General features: G+C 41.2%; 1 protein-coding gene across 1 annotated transcript in view; it reads left to right on the forward strand.

Moving 5' to 3' along the window:
- Positions 1-20,245, forward strand: part of ddb1 (damage-specific DNA binding protein 1) — a 61,654-nt gene that overhangs the window by 31,827 nt on the left and 9,582 nt on the right. The window contains exons 16-24 of the mRNA XM_061670331.1: positions 1,071-1,278; positions 2,418-2,513; positions 2,870-2,981; positions 9,875-9,998; positions 14,419-14,583; positions 15,039-15,133; positions 16,634-16,804; positions 17,988-18,097; positions 18,653-18,822. Of these exons, the coding sequence (XP_061526315.1) occupies positions 1,071-1,278; positions 2,418-2,513; positions 2,870-2,981; positions 9,875-9,998; positions 14,419-14,583; positions 15,039-15,133; positions 16,634-16,804; positions 17,988-18,097; positions 18,653-18,822 (1,251 nt within the window). The remainder of the gene's footprint in view (positions 1-1,070; positions 1,279-2,417; positions 2,514-2,869; positions 2,982-9,874; positions 9,999-14,418; positions 14,584-15,038; positions 15,134-16,633; positions 16,805-17,987; positions 18,098-18,652; positions 18,823-20,245) is intronic.

Genomic DNA, 20,245 nt, shown 5'->3' on the forward strand with positions numbered 1-20,245 from the left:
GCCTTTATTTGAAACCTTTACCACCCAGTGTTTCAGTCACATTTATTATTATTATGCAACACCTGGAAAACTGCACTGTACTGAAATAACCAAGATGCTTGGAAAATTCAGAGTTCAAAGAAGTTTTGTCATTGAAGACATGGCTTGACTCCTTTTTGTGACTGGCTCTACGTCAGAAGCTACAAAATTGCATTGCTGAATAGACGATATGCCACAATCGTTTTGTTGTAGCATTTCAAAACAGTTTACACAAGCCGAAAAATGCTCCCCGCTGCCTGTCAGTGTCATTTTGCGTGCGCAAAAGAAAAAGACAAAAAAAAGCCAGCCAGCGCAATTCATCCCAATTTTGATAAATGACATTTCCATCCATCCATCCGTTTTTTCCATCACGCTTATCCTCACTAGGGTTGTGGGAGTGCTGGAGCCTATCAAAGCTGACTCTGGGGGAGAGGCAGGGTACACCCTGAACTGGTCGCCAGCCAATCGCAGAGCACATATAAGCAAACAACTATTCACACTCACATTCACACCTTTGGCCAATTTAGTCTTCAGTTAGCCTACCATGCAAACTGGAGTACCCGGAAAAAACCCACGCAGGCACGGGGAGAACATTTAAACTCCACACCGGCGAGGCCGGATTTGAACCAGAGTCCTCTGAACTGTGAGGCAGATGTGCCAACCAGTCGATCACCGTGCTGCCATAAATCACATTTCATGTGTTAAAGTCATCTATTTGCATGTACTCCTCCCACAGTGGCCAAAATGAATTGCACAGCAATTTAGCTCATTTGGTAGACGCAGTCCTGGTTGCGCTGAGTTTTTGCACGTGCAAATCTTCGATATGTCTTCGTTGAATTCATATCAGCCAGATCAGGGTTTACCATTTGAAACTGTACTATAACGAACTGAACAGTACTGTACCCTCTGGCAGTAATGTTTATTACGTGACTGGAAACTTCTCTTCACACAAATGTAACTTTATTTACTGCAAGTGTTTAAATGGTTATCTTAAACTAAATTCCACATTTCAAACAAAAGATAACTTGGTGATTCAATTTCTATCACCGCAGGCACCCTGAGTGAGCGCAAGAAAGTCACCCTGGGCACACAGCCCACAGTGCTCAGAACCTTCCGATCCCTGTCCACCTCCAATGTCTTCGCCTGCTCTGACCGGCCCACTGTCATTTATTCTTCCAACCACAAGCTGGTCTTTTCTAATGTGAACCTCAAGGAGGTCAACTATATGTGCCCACTCAACTCAGAAGGCTATCCTGACAGGTCAGCATTTAATAGAACCGCAGATACCTTTATCAGTCTAAACCTACAAGCTTCCCAACCAAGCGTAGTCTTGGGAGATTCCAACATTATACCGTAATTCCTCGTGTATAATGCGCATCTTTCCCCCAAAAAAATTGTCAAAAGTCAATAGTGCGCATTATACATAGGTATAGGGGAAAATGAAAAAAACTTTCACATTTTATAAATGTATGCCGGCATCTAGAGGTTATGAAAAAGCAGTACACTTTCATTCTAATATGCCACCGCCACCTAGAGGTTATGAAAAAGCAGTACACTTTCATTCCAATATGCCACCGCCACCTAGAGGTTATGAAAAAGCTGCACACGTCCATTCCAATATGCCACTGCCACCTAGAGGTTATGAGAAGTGTACACTTGCATTCTACAATTCCACCGCCACCTAGAGGTTATGAACAAGGTGTAGCCTACACTTTCATTCCAATATGACAGGGGTACATATGACTGCATATATGTACAGTTGTGCTCATAAGTTTACATACCCTGGCAGAATTTGTGAAATATAGTTTTTTTTAATACGACTGATGACTGAAAAACAACCATCATTAATTTATTGATGGTTATGTTTTCTTTAATGATAATGCTTTTCTGAAATGCTTGACAGTTTAATTTGAATCCCATTAAAATAAAATTAAATGTTTCACCTTGCCCTTCGTTTTCTTTAAAGAATTGTACCCATTTTACAAATTCTGCCCGTTTCATCCAACATATGAGCACAGCTGTGTTTTCTCATTTACTAAATAAAGATAGGGCTGTGAATTTCAAAATAAGAGCAAGTAAATGAAAATAATTAAGTGTTCAAATAAAGTGCTTAACTTCAGAATAAATACTTCAAAACAATTTAAAAATACATATAATTCATAATGTTTTGATCATATTGGTAGAAGCAAAATGATTCATTGTAAAAATGCATTATACATTGGTAGAAAGGTTTTCCAGAATTTTAGGTCAACTTTGGGGGTGCGTATTTTACATGGGTGCGCATTATACATGAGAAATTACGGTACATTTTAACTTCAACCAAAACCTCAAGGTTTGAAACATTTCAGATGCACTTTAAAACGAAATAAATCTTTGACCAAATCTGCCCCTGATTGCAGTCTGGCTCTGGCAAACAACAGCACTCTGACCATTGGTACCATTGACGAGATTCAGAAACTTCACATCCGTACTGTGCCTCTCTATGAATCCCCAAGGTCAGTCTTTGTTTCAGATTGAATTGAGTGAACAGTTGATTTTTCCCGGTTTGGTTAATTTTACCATTATCTTCTGGTCCTGTTATTTCTATTCGTGTTCTTGTTGCAAACCTGCCAAAGCACCTTTTCGCTTTTCCTCCGTTTGTTGACAGAAATTACTCAGTGAAGAGTAAGAATTATTTTACGTTGACAATCATTAAATTTAAAAACGGTTTCTTCCCTTGTGTCTACGTTTCGTTTTTGTTACCTTTGTGTACTATTTTGCAATTCCCGCTCCCCTGGCCCCTTGTTACCAGCCTCCTCCCACTGCTCTTTGTGTGTCCTCTCACCTCTTTCTTCTTTTGTTCAACCTCCAGGCGGATCTGTTACCAGGAGTTTTCACAGTGTTTTGGGGTTCTATCTAGCCGAGTGGAGATTCAAGATGTGAGCGGTACCACCTCTGTTGTACGACCCAGTGCAAGCACCCAGGTACTGTGTGTTGCATTATGTTGGGAGAATAAGCACCCAGGGGCTTGCTGCACAGCCATGCTGACGATGAGCAGTATTTATACTGTAATGTGAGAGTGAGAGCTTGTTAGAGCAAGCTGAACCCATCGGACAACTGGAACTATGTGCTCAAACCAAGATTTTTTTTTTTTTTTTTTTTGCACATTTGTCATTTAAGTTTAGTTAGTAATGACATGGGAAATTTAAGATTTGTAGTTGTGACTAATAATTACGTAGTAGTTATGAGTTATTATTACTTATTTGTACATTTTATGTTGTTGCTGTTATAAATTGTCTAAGATTTCAAAGGATAGAACAATTATGTAACAGAGCAGCCTACATCTCTTCCAAACTTTTGATCTCTCCTTTCTTTATGTGCCAGTTTGAAAAATCAAAAGCCCAGTTAAGTGCAAAATAAACACACATTTTACCTTCATGTAGTACACTGATCTAAATGTTTTTTTCACTAAAATCTCTGGGCCCTTGAGTTGGCGTCCAAGCTGTGGCGTTGATAAACACTGAACCAGCTTTTAAGCATAGTCCACAAATGTTCACAGGTCTTGAGACTGCGACCAGAATGTTCGCATATGCTCCCCTTTTTTCAGTGTGTGCGAGTAAAAATTTCATCTGGTCGCACTTGCGTGAGTGCATGTTATAATGCTCCTTAAACACTGTCTCACTATATTTTACATAATGGTTGAAAGTTGCCGTCTTTTTCACTGCTTTAGTCAATCTCTTCCACCTTCACGATCTCCTTTCTGAAGAAAGAGCGCCTTCTTGTTAGCTTGAACGGTCAATGGGCGCGCATACGCAATCCGCCCCCTCGCCACGGCGAGAGCGAGCCTTGCAAGCCAGAGTGGTCCCCACTGTTATCGGGCGAGGAGGTACCACTGACAAAGGTGCAGCTCAGATTCATAATGACATCACATTGATCTGACTCCTCCACTTTTTTTTTTTAATTTTTTTTTTTTTTTTTATCACCACTTCTTCCTTAAATCGGATCTCCAAGTCGGCAAGGCAGACGAGTCTTACAAGCCCAACATGGAATTCATGGTATCTGCGTCTTGCTTAAAACACACCCTGTATGTATGGTTACGTTTTGTTGTCCGTTTGTAAGGATAGGAAGCGCTGGCAGCACTCAACTCGGGCCTTACGTGTCAGTTGCCTTTATAAATTCCGACTCAGTGGAAATTGTACACGACATCACCCCACCGCGTCTCACTCCCCACACTGTAAAACATGGTGTTTGCTCAACTTAAAACAAAGTAACAATTTACATTGATATATGTAACCCTATCTCTACTTAGCTTGATAAGCTTTGTTGGATATACTCAACACTAGCTAGATTGAAATACTTTCAAAATATCTGTGGAAATAGTTGTATCTTATTTTTATTTATTTTGTTATTTTATTTTATTTTTTTTACTTCGAGACAACTAATTCTTTACATCGTGCGCACAGCAACAAAATCAAAGCATTTTTTCAAAAATGTTTTTTGCTGTATGCACTACAGAGAAATCCTAGTAATAGTACGTAATACTGACTTTGCCAAACCGGACCCTCTCAACGCCGTGGCTGCCCCCAAAAGTTCTGTCCATGAAGGCAATTAACATAATCGGTGACAAATCGCAGCGTTGGAGGAGTCCAACCCTCACTGGAAACGTATTCGACTTACTACTAGCAATGCGGACCAGACTCTCACACTCTCGTACAGGGACTGACCAGCACGTAATCAGGGGTTCTGGTCCCCCATACTCCTTAAGCACCCACTACAGGACTCCCCGAGGGACACGGTCGAACGCCTTCTCCAAGTCCACAAAGTCGTTTTCTATGGCCTCACCAAACTCCTCCCACGCCTGCGTTTTTGCCTCAGCGACCACCAAAGCTATGTTCCTCTTGGCCAGCCGGTACCAGCTTCCTCCGATGAAGTGGTTTGCTGCTAGCGTTAGCTACATTTAGTGAGAGAACACGCTCCTTCAATCCTTGTTACATAATTTAGTCCCACTAGTTCACATTACAATGTAACCTCTGTTGCCAGTACTCATTTGAATTTTCCAGTTACAGCTCGTCCATCTTGCAGGAATTCAACACCCGCGAGTCGAACGTCTTTTAGGATTGCGACGAAAAAAAGTAGTTTTTTTTCACAAGATCCCATTCACTGCCCCCCAAAAATAAAATCCAGATGTGAATAAAACTGTGCAAGATTTCTTTCATTCCTCCACCCGTTCCAACCTGGTTGGACCTCTTTCTTCACTTCCTGACCACACTCACCATTACTCTGGACAGTTGACCCCAAGTATTTAAAGTCCTCAACCCTTGCTATCTCTCCCCCCTCCACCCCTCTTTTTCATGCACATATATTCTGTCTTACTTCAGTTAATCTTCATTCCTCTGCTTTCCAGTGCATGCCTCCATCTTTCTAACTGTTCCTCCACCTGCTCACTGCTTTCACTGCAGATCACAATGACATCTGCAAACATCATGGTCTACGGGGATTCCAGTCTAACCTCATCTGTCAGCCTTTCCATCACCACTGCAAACAGGAAGGGGCTCAGGGCTGAGCCCTGATGCAGTCCCACCTCCACCTTAAATTCGTCTGTCACACCTACACACACCTCACCACTGTTCTGCTGCCCTCGTACATGTCCTGTACTATTCTAACATACTTCTCTGCCACTCCAGACTTCCACATGCAGTACCACAGTTCCTCTCTGGGTACTCTTGTCATAGGCTTCCTCTAGATCTACAAAGACACAATGTAGCTCCTGACCTTCTCTGTACTTTTCCATCAACATCCTCAAGGCAAATAATGCATCTGTGGTACTCTTTCTAGGCATGAAACGATACAGTTGCTCGCAAATACTCACTTCTGTCCTGAGTCTAGCCTCCACTACTCTTTCCCATAACTTCATTGTGTGGCTCATCAACTTTATTCCTCTATAGTTCCCACAGCTCTGCACATCATCCTTGTTCTTAAAAATTGGCACCAGCACAGTTTTCCTCCATTCCTCAGGCATCTTTTCACGCGCTAGAATTCTATTGAACAAGCTGTTAAAAAAACTCCACAGCTATCTCTCCTAAATGCTTCCATACCTCCACAGGAATGTCATCAGGACCAACTGCCTTTCCATTTTTCATCCTCTTTAATGCCTTTTTCTAACTTCCCCCTTACTCATCATTGCCACTTCCTGGTCCACCACACTTGCCTCTTCTCTCTCATCTTCCTCATTCATCAACTCCTCGAAGTATTCTTTCCATCTATCTAGCACACTACTGGCACCAGTCAACATATTTCCATCTCAATCCTTAAGCACCCTAACCTGCTGCACATCCTTCCCATCTCTATCCCTCTGTCTGGCCAACCTGTATAGATCATTTTCTCCTCCTCTACTGTCCAACCTGGCATACATGTCATCATATGCCTCTTGTTTGGCCTTTGCCCTATGTTGCATTTCAATGTATTCCTTTCGCCTCTCCTCGGTCCTCTCAGTGTCCCACTTCTTTTTAGCTGACCTTTTCCATGTATGATTTCCTGTACTGTGAGGTTCCACCACAAAGTCTCCTCCTCTCCTTTCCTGTCAGAAGATACACCAAGTACTCTCCTGCCTGCCTCTCTGATCACTTTGGCTGCAATGGTCCAGTCTTCTGGAAGCTCCTCCTGTCCACCGAGAGCCAATCTCACCTCTTCCCGAAAAGCTGCACAACACTTGTCCTGTCTCAGCGTCCACCACATGGTTCTCTGCTCTGCCTTTGTCTTCCTAATTTTCCTCCCCACCACCAGAGTCATCTTACACACCACCATCCTATGCTGTCTAGCCACACTGTCCCCTACCACGACCTCACAGTCTGTAACCTCGTTCAGATTACATCGTCTGCACAAGATGTAATCCACCTGCGTGCTTCTACCTCCGCTCTTGTAGGTCACCCTATGTTCTTGCCTCTTCTGGAAAAAAGTGTTCACTACAGCCATTTGCATCCTTTTTGCAAAGTCTACGACCATATGTCCCTCCGCAAGTTCCTTTCCTGGATGCCCTACTTACCCATCGCTTCTTCATCACCCCTATTTCCTTCAACCATTACAATATGCACAAATCACAACTCTCTCTCTGTCTGGGATGCTCAGAACTACTTCGTCTAGCTCCTCCCAGAATTTCTCTTTCACCTCTCGGTCACGTCCTACCTGTGGGGCATAGCCGCTAATCACATTATACATAACACCCTTAACTTAAGTTTCAGCCTCATCACTCGATCTGATACTCTTTTCACCTCCAAGACATTCTTAGCCAACTCTTCCTTTAAAATATCCCTGACTCCATTTCTCTTCCTATCTACACCATGGTAAAATCATTTAAACCCTGCCCCTAAACTTTTAGCCTTACTGCCTTTCCAACTGGTCTCCTGGACACACAATATATCAACCTTTCTCCTAATCATCATGTCAACCAACTCCCGAGATTTTCCTGCCATAGTACCAACATTCAAAGTCCCCACATTCAGTTCTAGGCTCTGTGCTTTCTTCTTCTCGTTCTGCCGAAGAACCCGTTTTACATCTCTTCTTCGACCCACAGTCGCTGAATTTCCACCGGCGCCCTGCAAGTTGATGGCGGCGGTGGCGGCCGTTGTTAACCCGGGCCACGACCGATCCAGTATGGAATTCTTTGGATGAACACTCATATTTGTTTGGCCAAGGTTTAAGCCGGATGCCCCTCCTGACGCAGCCCTCTGCATTTATCCGGGCTTGGGACCGGCCTACAGTTTGCACTGGATTGTGCCCCCCATAGGGCTGCATCACAATGTCAATGTTCATTATTCTTTGGCTTAGAATGAAAAAGCGAATTGTTCTTGAAAAAATTATGTACTTGATTTATTATGCTCTTATATCAGTGCATAAAAAACATACTACTGTTTGTCTTGATAGATTATGGGAAAATATATCGTTCTAAAAAATTTGCTTTCGTGACGAGGATGGATGACGAGGATGGATAACACAAAAATATTGTTCAAACAGTATGAAAAAAATAGAGTAACAACTGTAATAAAAGTCTGCAATATAACGGGACCGCGAAGCTAGAACAGTGATATAGCGTAGGATTACTGTATCTGTTGTAACGACTCCCCAGGCCAACGACCACAGCACCTGGGTTGTCCTGCGCCCTAATCCACTCAGCGAACCCCAACATTCCAACGTAGACCTAAGAAGGTCTACGTTGTCTCTTCTTGACGCTGGGGGAGGAGGGATGATTGATGACTGTTCAACAAAGAACAATCCCCTTCTTATCATTTTATCAGCCCTAAAAGGCCAATCATCAGATTGAGAATAACCAGATAAACGGGACACCGTTTATCTGATTAAAAAAGATAAAATCTGATAATAAAGATAAAACGGGACACCCTGTCTATATATACCGGAGACAAATTCCTTGTGTGTTTTGGACATACTAGGCAAATAAAGATGATTCTGATTCTGATATAAACAATAAAATTAAGGCAATCACGCCAGTACAAACGTGTACAAGTCTGCATGAGTACCCTGAATGTATGCTTTTATTTCTGTGTCATTAATATGTTCATTCTGCATGTTTTGTGACGATTCTGTTCATGAGGACTGTCCCATTGTTAGAAGCACAAAATATATGAACCAAAGAGACAGGACAGATTAAATAGTTTTCTGTTTTAGGTCAATTAGAATTACAAAATAATAGATATTTGTTAAATGCTAGAACAATGAGATAATTTTAATGTAAATTTTGTTTTAATTGTATTTGTTAAATTATTGGCTTTTATTTTATTTTGTATTTTTTTAAAATTGTTTTTTATTTTATTTTATTTTTTTAGACAATACAGTCATGGCGAAAAACGTGCTAGGTTTTTAGCCATGATTTATTTTCTTTTTTTTTTTAAATTCTATCGTAATATATTATTTGTTTTACTTAATTTATTTTATGATTCTTTTAAGTTATATTTAAATTTTAGTTTCCATACTTAAATAACTAATCAATAAGTTGTAAAATAAACGCATAAATTGATTGGATTTTTGGATTTTCCCATTGATAAATGATAAATAACATACACGTATACAATTGAACTACCGGCTTTCGAAAGAAATCCGCAAATGTTGAACCATTCCACTATCCTTTGAGCACTATTTACTCCCCACAGCACCACTGTGGTGTTCAACATGTCAAAAATCTCAGCCACCCCGTTGGGACATGTTATATGAATTTACATTTACTACCAGAGTGCACAACTACTTTCCCATTTATTGTGTATGTGCTGAGGGGGCGGCAGTGCGGTTTGGCATCTCACAGGGCAGAAATGCAGAGGGTGGCTGAGGCTCTGCAGAACGAAATTGAATAAAAAAATGTTCTATTCGAGAGTGGCGTCACTGTGGTGTCAGAAGGCTCCTCCAGTAGAAGAAGAGTTGACGCAGTGATTTCAGTGTGCTTTTTTTTGGTGGACTTATAATGGGGAAACTGGAGGAAGCTCTTTTTCCAGTGTCTTTGTGTCCCGGACTTTGGGATACATGCCGCAACGTATTTCAAAAGGCACAGCGATGGACGGAGGTTTCTTTTGCAAATCAGAAAGATACATCTTGCCGAAGTTGCCGTGGTGCGGTCTACTTCTCCAGCGGGAAAACTTTCCTATTTACTTCCTGGTAGTTGCTGCGTCAGCACTTCCAAATTTGGGCACGCTGGACCGGGGCACCATGGTTGTTGCCACTCTGTCGCGCAGTCCTTTCACATTGAGCAAGTGCGGTGTGAAAAGGCCTTTGAGTTCTTGCAGACAGAGATGTGAATCGCTATATAGAGCTTATTATAATTCTCTTTGTATTAATTTCAGTACCTGTCCCATCTCATCAATCTACATCCTTCCAGGCTCTCTCCAGCAGCGTGAGCTCTAGTAAGCTCTTTCCCAGCAGCACTTCTCCCCATGAGACATCTTTTGGCGACGAGGTAGAGGTTCACAGTCTGCTAGTCGTGGATCAGCACACCTTTGAAGGTGAGACAGCCAGATGTACATTTCTTTTTTTGATCTCAGCGCTGGCACCTTCATATGGCGCCTCTGCTCTGATTGGAAAACAATACGCTCTGCCTCGAGAATAATTATGGAGTTTATAAGGTCAATCCACACTGTATTTTCCTCAGCCTTGACATGACATTCATTCATCAACTATTATTTGCTCATACATATTAAAACAGGTGCAGCAACAAATTTGCATTTACTTTATCCTTGCTTTTAGGTCTCTTATGTATTAAACACAACCAATATTGGATTATTGCTCAACACTTATGTGGGCTCGGTTTTGTTTTGTAACGCAGATTTCCTTGCACACAGCCTTGCTTTAAAAAACCCAGGACTTCACATACCTGCATAAATTAGGGCACATATTACTTAAATATTTGTAAATTAGGGACCAGCTCACCAGGTTGTGCCCACATGTGAATCCAATACATCAATGTTTGCCCATTTAATTATCTTTTTTCAGTTTATATTTTTAATAAATATTTAGTATTCACGCTGGCATATTCCCATAGCACTCTTTATTTGCACTGTTGGCTAAAACTGACATGACAAAAGAAGTGCATGTTTATTGTATAATCATTTTCAACTATGATTGTATAATAACATTAAATATAGTCATTTTAAAGGGCTACTGAAATCGGTCACTCACTTAAACACACTTCTTAGGCTAAATTTCTCAGTTGCTGCATTATTGATATTGGTCATGTCAAATATGTTTTATTGGATATATAATACTTATTCTGCTTGGAGCACCGCAGGGTGCCTCTGCCCTGTGTCAAATACGAGCATTAAAAATGAAAGGTATCCTTCCACAATAGGGGGAAATAAAACTACTTCCACAATATATCATCTTGTATTTTTACACACGCTGGAACTCACCAAGGTTGAAATAGAGCATATTTATTTTTTATTTATTTATTTTTTTAAAAACAAGTATTAAGTATTACCTCCAAATGCTACTTGAGCAGACAAAGGGATGACCAAGCTTGTGTTTACTTTCCTATATTCCATGTAGATTTTACATGGATTTTTTTTATGCTAGTGGCATAGTACTAGTCACATGTACACATCACTATCAACTTTTCAATGCATTAGTATAAAATTCATCGCAAGCCAGTGTCCCTGGTATTTTTTTATCATGATTGGAAAAAGCCTTGAATGTGCCAATCCGTAGTCCTCGTAATCCCAGTACTTGTTAAACTAATCAGCTGTGTAACTGGGGTGACCATAACAATTTTGGTTTGGTTCTCAAAGGAGCACCTGAGTTTGTTGCTTGATGAGTTTATGGATGACCCACCCACCCCACTGGAAAAACTTGAAGACTTTACTGTATGGGACTGCGTGATCAGCTGTTTTGACTCATTGCTCTACAGCAGCGCCGAACGTTGTTTTGCACCACGGAACAGTTTCGCGTACAGCCATATTTTGATGGACGGGCGCCATAATAACAATAAATAAATATACAACGAACCATTACGCTCGCTGAATGTAGTTGTCGAAATTAATGGGAGCCCTGCGGCGCACTGCACTTTGACCTGCCACTGTGCAGCGATACCGTGATGCCCACAAGCCCTTCACGAGCAGCTGAGCTCAACTAAACTTAAGACAAATCAATTGGTGAAGTAAATCTATTCAGTACATTCACTCAAAAGATTTGTTTGCAAAATGACACAACACTACTGAAACCCCGTTTCACGGTCAAAAAAAAAAAAAAAAAAAAAAGATTCTTGTTCATTCTTTGTGCAGCCCAGTGGTTGGGAACCCTGGTGTATGGTGTGCACAGAATATGCATAAGGGAATCCCGACAGCCATCATCTGAAGTGTTTAGTTAACGACCCTATTGTAAACACCTACGTTGACAGCACTTTGTCACTGGATACCGACACCTGTTTTATTTTCCACTCAGTTAAACCACAGGCATCAAACAGTAGCAGAAATCCATCAACTACAGTGCATCCGGAAAGTATTCAGAGTGTTTCACTTTTTCCATCGTTACCACCTCATCCTAAAATGGAATAAATATTTTTTGCCCCTCAATATTCTACACACAACATCCTACAATGACACGAAAAAAACATTTTTTGAAATGTTTGCAAACGTATTACAAATAAAAATTAAGACATCACATGTATGTACAGTCCCCTCCAAAAGCATTGGAACGGCAAGATCAATTCCTGTTTTTGTTGTTGTATAGTGAAGACATTTGGGTTTCAGATCAACAGCTGAATATGAAACAGAAGTTCAGAATTCCCGCTTTTGTTTCATGGTATTTGCATCTAGATGTGTTAAATAACTCACAATAGAGCACCTTTTGTTTGAAGCCACCCACTTTTCAAGTGAGCAAAAGTATTGGAACATGTGACTGATGGGTGTTTCTCGTTGCTCAGGTGTTGCCTTTTAGATTGATTGCTTAAACATTAGTGCTTGTTTTTGGCTTTGGGTTTCACCTGTGTAAACTGCATTTGCTGTCAAGCAAACATGAAGACCAGAGAGCTGCCTATGGGAGAAAACCAAACCATTTGAAGCTGAGAGAAGAGGGAAAATCGATCAAAGCTATTGCACAAACATTGGGCATAGCCAATACAACAATTTGGAATGTCCTGAAAAATAATGTACTGGTGTGTACTGAGCAACAGACATAGAATAGGTCGGCAAAGGGTATCAACAGCAGTTGATGACAGAAACTTTGAGAGCTGTGAAGAAACACCCAAAGAGAACAGTCAGTGACATCACTGCCAACCTCCAGAGGGTAGGGATGAAGGCATCACAACATAACAAAATACTTAATCTGGTTGAAAAAGTGGAAGGTCTTAGACTGGCTAAGTCAATCACCGGACCTTAACCCAATGGAACATGCATTTTAGGTCCTGAAGGGTGAAACCCAGAAACAAGAGGCTACGGAAAAGGCCTGGAAAAACATTTCAAATGAAGAATGCAATAGTGGAGTGAAGTCTCTGTGTTGCAGGCTTGATGCAGTTATTGCAAGTAAGGGTTATGCCACCAAATATTAAATTATTCACTAAGTTAATTTAATAATGTCACAATATTTCTGCTCACTTGAAAAGTGGGTGGCTTCGAGCAAAAGGGGCTGTGTCCTGAGTTGTTCAACGCATCTCGATGTAAATACCAAAAAATTAAAGCTGGAGTTCTGAACTTCTGTCTCATATTCATCATTTGATCTGAAACACAAATGTCTTCAGGATACAACAAAAACACTTTGTTGATGCACCTTTGGCAGTAATTACAGCCTCAGGTCTCTTTGAATATGATGCCACAAGCTTGGCACACCTATCTTTGGGCAGTTTCGCCCATTCCTCTTTGTAGCTCCTGGATGGAGAACGTCGGTGAACAGTCATTTTCAGATCTCTCCAGAGATGTTTGATCGGAATCAAGTCTGGTCACTGGCTGGGCCACCATCTGGCTGGGCCAGATGGTGGTCATCTCCCTGACTAAGGCCCTTCTCACCCGATTGCTTAATTGAGACGGGCAGCCAGCTCTAGGAAGAGTCCTTGTGGTTCGGAACTTCTTCCCTTTACGGATGATGGAGGCTACTGTGCTCATTGGAACTTTCTAGCAGCAGAACATTTTCTGTACCCTTCCCCAGATTTGTGCCTCGTGACAATCCTGTCTCGGAGGTCTACAGACAATTCCTTTGACTTCATACTTGGTTTGTGCTCTGACATGCGCTGTCACCTGTGGGACCTTTATATAGACAGGTGTGTGCCTTTCTAAATCATGCCCAATAAACTGAATTTACTGCAGTTGGACTCCAATTAAATTTTGAGCTTTGTGGCAAAGTCTGTTAATACTTATTACATGGTCATTATGGGGTGTTGTGTGTCGAATTTTGAGGAAAATAATACATTTATTCCATTTTGGAATAAGGCTGTAACATAACAAAATGTGAAAAAAGTGAAGCGCTGTGTATACTTTCCGCATGCACTGTATGTCCTGCACTGTTTTATTCCCCCCCAAAATTATTATTCCAAATAAAATCTGAGCTGTATTTTCTTAGCTAAAAGCAGGCAAGTGGCTCATGGTCTGTACTGCAAAATGTTTGGTACACCAATGCGGAGTAACACAATCTGAATCTGGTGCTCTTTTAATTTTCAGTGCACCTGTGTACCTCTTATGTGGATCTATATCTATAACAGTGTAATTATAGCAAGAAAGCAGTACCTAAAGCCAGTCACACTATGGTGAAAACCTTTTTGGGACAAAACATGTTACCAGGCGTGAATCAAATCACATGCACAGTCCAAAATTTGGATTTCTACTTTTCCGTCTGACTTTCTTTGCACGGTAAAACTATTTGCTGCCAAAAACTCGACATTCACATTTGAAAGACTTAAGCATCGTGCTACTCTAACATATTTTTGTTGTGCGTTTTTATCAGTGCTTCATGCCCATCAGTTCCTCCCAAGTGAATATGCCCTCAGCATGGTGTCCTGCCGACTGGGAAAAGACCCATCAGTCTACTTCATCGTCGGCACTGCCATGGTCTACCCAGAGGAGGCTGAGCCCAAGCAGGGACGTATAATTGTCTTCCACTACACTGACGGTAAGTATAGGCTTATTGTCTTTCTTTTCCAAATACAGGCAAACTAATCTTTGTTTTTTTTCCTTTTTTGCAACCATACGGTGTTTGTCTTCACATCTATCTCATTTTTCTTTGCTTTTGTCATAGTATAGCTGGTTTCATTTTCTTATCCATTTTGTCCTTTTTCTTCACTCAGGGATACTTTGTCCTACCATGCATGCTCTTGTTTCGCTTCTCACTTAATCACTGCTTATCACTTCTGATCAGACGTGTCCCTCACCCCTACAACTTCATTTCCTTTCATGCTGCATACTTTCCAAGGTGTATTGCCTGCTTCGCACACTTGTACCAGTGGTGCACAACCCATTGATTGTTTTTGTTTAAAAAAAATTTTTTTTTTACGTCTGTAGTTGAGCTGTGCTTCACTAAGATCTTGTAGTCCAGGTTGAAGCTAACTGGCATTCTCCTCCCTTTAGGAAAGCTACAAACTGTAGCAGAAAAGGAGGTGAAAGGAGCTGTCTACTCAATGGTTGAGTTCAATGGCAAACTCTTAGCCAGTATCAATAGCACGGTAATCACTGCTTCAATTCCGACATAACACTTGACTATTTCTTTGTCGTAAAAGTGAAGACAACAGTATATTGCGAATAACCCTCATAAAATTTGAAGGTCTACTTAAAAGCTAAAGGCTCGTTCACACTGGAATTTTATTTTTCATTTAGTTTTTAAAAAGTACGGCAAACAAACCACAAGTTTTTAACATAATCCCCATTTTGACAGAGTTGCATACCTGAACGAATTATCATTTGCTGACTTTATAAAAAAAAAAAAAAAAAAAAAAAACTCAACATTTTAATTTTTGAGGAGGATAACAGTTCTGAAGCCATACACGCATTAACATGCACTTGTGTATTATGACAAATAGTTTCATAAATGCCTAACAATATGTAAATAACAATATACGATGAAGCCTTGGCATTTTATCTCCAAAACACTCACGACCCATAAAGTATACTTTTATATTTACTCTGACATAAAGTTGCTCAAATAATGTTAGTTAAATTGTGGTAATGAGTTACTGTGACTTTACATACTCTTAAAAAGTCAGTTATTAGAATATAAATATATATTACAAAAAAATAATCATTTTTGTAAAACTACATTTGATCATCATTTCATCTGCTCAAACTCATTCAGACTAGTAACCAAATTCCGCCAGAGCCAGTACTGTATGTCGTCTCCCTCCTACAAATTTGGATGCTAGAACCACAAGGCTGTGACTGGTGAAAGAGCGTAAGAGCCAGAGGTGGGTTGGAGAAGTGCCTCCTCAGTCATTTTGAAGTCTTGCGTTCCAAATAGATTTATCTGGTATAGATTGTTCTGTGAAACCTCTGACACAGTGTGAAAGAAACTACTCCCACACTACTGCCGTGTAATGCCAAATTTATCCATGCTGCGTTGTAGATAGACTAAAAGGATTAAAGCCTGAAAAGAAGCCTCATCTTAAGATAAAAATCAAAAAGTCAGGGCTTGCCGATTTGTGAAACTCAGGCGGCCTCATTTTGTACATCTGCTTACTGAACAAATAGTTTAAACATAAATCACTTTGCACTCCCCCAAATAAGGTATTAAACTAAAAGGTGCATTTGAGTCAATTAACAGAACACGTAATTGTTAATTATGATTCCTTCATACATTGTTTTGAGAAATTATATACTTAAAAAATGTCCATCCAGCTGACTATTGCATTTATCTAACTTTTGACTGCAGGATGATTATTACCTTGATTATTACCTGGTGTCTTGGCAGTTATGTGGAGCAGGAAATCTTACATATTCACCCTCAATAGTGTGAAATGCTGAGGGGAATTATCAATTACCTGGCTACTTAGTATGGATTCTTATAAGTCAGACAAATCAACAGTTTATTGTCACGATTGCTGAGGCGCACCATATCCAAAATAATAGCCTGCTCTACTTGCAAATTCAGCACCTACATGAAACACAAGCACAGCTAAATGATTCAAGCTTGTTCACAAAACAAACAATTACTCACCCTGAGTGTGTTTCAGGTCCGTCTGTATGAGTGGACGGCCGAGAAAGAGCTACGGACCGAGTGCAACCACTACAACAACATTATGGCCCTTTATCTAAAGACCAAAGGAGATTTTATTTTGGTGGGAGATCTGATGAGGTCCGTCTTGTTGCTGGCATACAAACCCATGGAGGGCAACTTTGAAGAGGTACTACGGCACCATGAACGCTAAAAGGGTTCAACAGTGTATTTATTAATATTTTATTATATATTTATCAATATATCTTTTGTTTTTTAATGTTTATTTTGATTGTTAATTTGGCCAATGAAATTTTTTTTCCTTTTTCTCCGCCAGCAGTAACATTACCAGCATACACGTATCCCTTCCAGCAACTCAAACGCAAATCGATTTGAGATGGAAAGATTAAAAGAATTTACAATGAGCCACACGTGGAGCTCACACTGAAGGGCTAAGATCAGACTACTATGTAAGATGCAAATAGAAACTATAATTTAAAATTAAATACAAAAACATTTACTCAATTTCATCCATATGATGGATTTGGAGTTATGCTTATTGTCTTCACTCAGCCAACATTCCCTACCACTGCAACCAGCACCCCAATGAAGGGCTACTAAAAAGGTGAATGGTGCCAGTCTATTTACAATGGGTGACAAAATGCAGACTGGACAGAACGTAACTGAACTGCTTGGTCGAAATGAGGCTTTACCTATCCGAGATCAGGGCTTTACGTTAACACTGGTCAACTAGCCAAACGCCGGTGGATTGCAAGTATCATTGCCTCCCCCACTAGCCACTTTGGCAGGTTGAGTTTTGTGAACTATGGCATGTGTTGTGCAGGCGACCTCGAGGCACTGTGGCTTTGATGATGATATTCTTTACTTCAAAGGGCAATGACATGCATACCCACTAGACTGCACAAGTGAGCAACGAGGCAGAAAATCCCATGACACCTTCGTAGGTGGTTGCTGAAACAGTGAGCATTAGAACATCTCTGTCTTTGCAAAGTGTTTCCACACACTGGACCATAATGGTAATGGTGGCCTGATAGTTTCATAGACGGGCCAACGTAATCGAGTAACACTTTACGTCTTTAAAAGTGCTCCAAAAATTTTTTTTAAAACACACGCATCTATACAAAGTCTGCCGTGCTTAAATCCTAGTATCAATACAATTGATTGATCACCTTCTAAAACAAATTTAAATTGATTTATTTCGTCCGGAAGGCCAACTTGTCGAGCACAGATTGATGCAGTTGGATCCTAGGGATATAAATCGATTTATTGATGTAGTGACTGAATCGTTACACCTCTATTACTTATGGATGGTCAGTCCTAAAACAGATGCTCATATCTCGCATATTTCATAGATCGCTCGGGACTTCAATCCCAACTGGATGAGTGCAGTGGAAATCCTGGACGATGACAACTTCCTTGGGGCAGAGAATGCCTTTAATCTGTTTGTTTGCCAGAAGGACAGGTGAGAAGCTGAATGGGGGCGAGCAATACAATTTAAAAAAATTGTAATCAAGTTTGAATCAAATGTAGTACTGTACTAATTCTTTGAGAAGACTGTGTTTCTGTATATTTCCAGTCTTAGTTATTTTTGTTCAGTTTTACTTTGAGACATCCAAGGCAGAAGATTCATTCTCACAAATTTAGCATTAAACGAGTGATGTTTTTTTTTTGTATGAAAAATGATTTGATTTATGCCATCACTTATCTACCTAATACATCAGGTTGGACCGCTGAATCTTAGACCTTTATTTTTGTATGTATTTTTGTCTCTCTTGCCGATGCTCTCTCTACTACTCCTCACCTGGTTATCCATTTCTGCCGATATTTTCTGACCTTTCCAAAGCCTCTCATATCTCTGGTCCTCATGTTTTCCGTCAGATTAATCAATCACCTCGACATAATACTTTGAGACAACATCCTTTATTGCGTTTGACATCTTTTTCTATCCCCTTTTCCCCTTGTTCAACGTGTCTGCCCTGTAACAACTGCGATTACGATGACATATTCTTTCTGCCAGTGCGGCCACCACAGACGAGGAGCGTCAGCACCTCCAGGAAGTGGGGCTCTTCCACCTTGGAGAATTTGTTAATGTCTTCTGCCACGGCTCGCTAGTACTGCAGAACTTGGGAGAAAGTTCCACGCCCACCCAAGGCTCTGTTCTGTTTGGAACAGTCAATGGCATGATTGGTAGGCACCGTCACAAGAATATCAATTTTCATGTCATTTTTGTCTGTGTTGACCCAAAGTCAAAAATCATGCCCTGTCATATTGTTGTAAACGTGTGTGAGGTCTTATATAGCATCACATTGTCTCAAAGAAGCTCTAAACAATAACAATTAAAATTTTAAAATGGGAACGTGGTATATAACCCCCTAGAGTCTTGGCTAGCAGATGTGAGATGAACCTAACTTCAGACTTTTCACCCGCTTGTTTCTCCCCATCTTACATCTCTGAGGAAGGTTTAACAGGAAATAAGAACTATCTTTGTAATTTTGAATAAAAATGCTGCCATTATATGTCCTGTGGAAATATCACCCTGTTAGCCTTGTCGTCCCTGAAAACTGTTGAGACTGTGATGTATCTGATACTTCTGGGAAAGAGGTGAAGGTCAACAAGTACACACAAACTCAAGTAAACTTGCCTTGTTGGATGGATTTCCATCCTAAAAGCAAAAATGCAAAGCATTTTAACGAGTCAGGCCAATGTTTAAGAATCCATTCTAGCCTTTAATAGTGAGGCATATTCCATCAAAGACTAGGGTTGATTAAACAAATATAACCATCGAAAAAACAAAATGAACAGGAACTTCAAATATTTTTTTTTCTCTTTCAGTTAAATGTACACGGATTGCAGCATCTAAAATGATTGCTTAAAGACCCCTATGATGAAAAATATTAATGGATCTAGGTTTCCCTTGCCCGGACACGCGTCACCGGGGCCCCCCTCTGGAACCAGTCCTTGAGGTGGGGCTCGAAGGTGGCCAGGCCTGCACCCATGGGCTCACCACCTGTGGGAGGGGCCATAGGGGTCGGGTGCAGTGCGAGCTGGGCGGTGGCCGAAGGCAGGGACCTTGGCGATCTGATCCCCGGCTACATAAGCTGGCTCTAGGGACGTGGAATGTCACCTCTCTGGCAGGGAAGGAGCCCGAGGTGGTGTGTGGGGTTGAGAAGTTCCGACTAGATGTAGTCGGACTCGCCTCCACACACAGCTTGGGCTATGGTACCAGTCCTCTCAAGAGGGGTTGGACTCTCTTCCACTCTGGAGTTGCCCACGGTGAGAGGCGCCAAGCAGGTGTGGGTATACTTATTGCCCCCCGGCTCGGCGCCTGTACGTTGGGGTTCACCCCGGTGGACGAAAGGGTAGCCTCCCTCCACCTTCAGGTGGGGGAACGGGTCCTGACTGTTGTTTGTGTCTATGCACCAAACAGCAGTTCAGAGTACCCACCCTTTTTGGAGTACTTGGAGGGAGGGGAGCTGGAGAGCGCTCCCGCTGGGGATTCCATCGTTCTGCTGGGGGACTTCAATGCTCACGTGGGCAATGAGACCTGGAAGGGCGTGATTGGGAGGAACGCCCCCCCCCCCCCGATCAGAACCCGAGCAGTCTTCTGTTA

The sequence above is a fragment of the Phycodurus eques genome, chromosome 2 (assembly GCF_024500275.1).
Source record: "Phycodurus eques isolate BA_2022a chromosome 2, UOR_Pequ_1.1, whole genome shotgun sequence".
Lineage (NCBI taxonomy): Eukaryota > Metazoa > Chordata > Actinopteri > Syngnathiformes > Syngnathidae > Phycodurus > Phycodurus eques.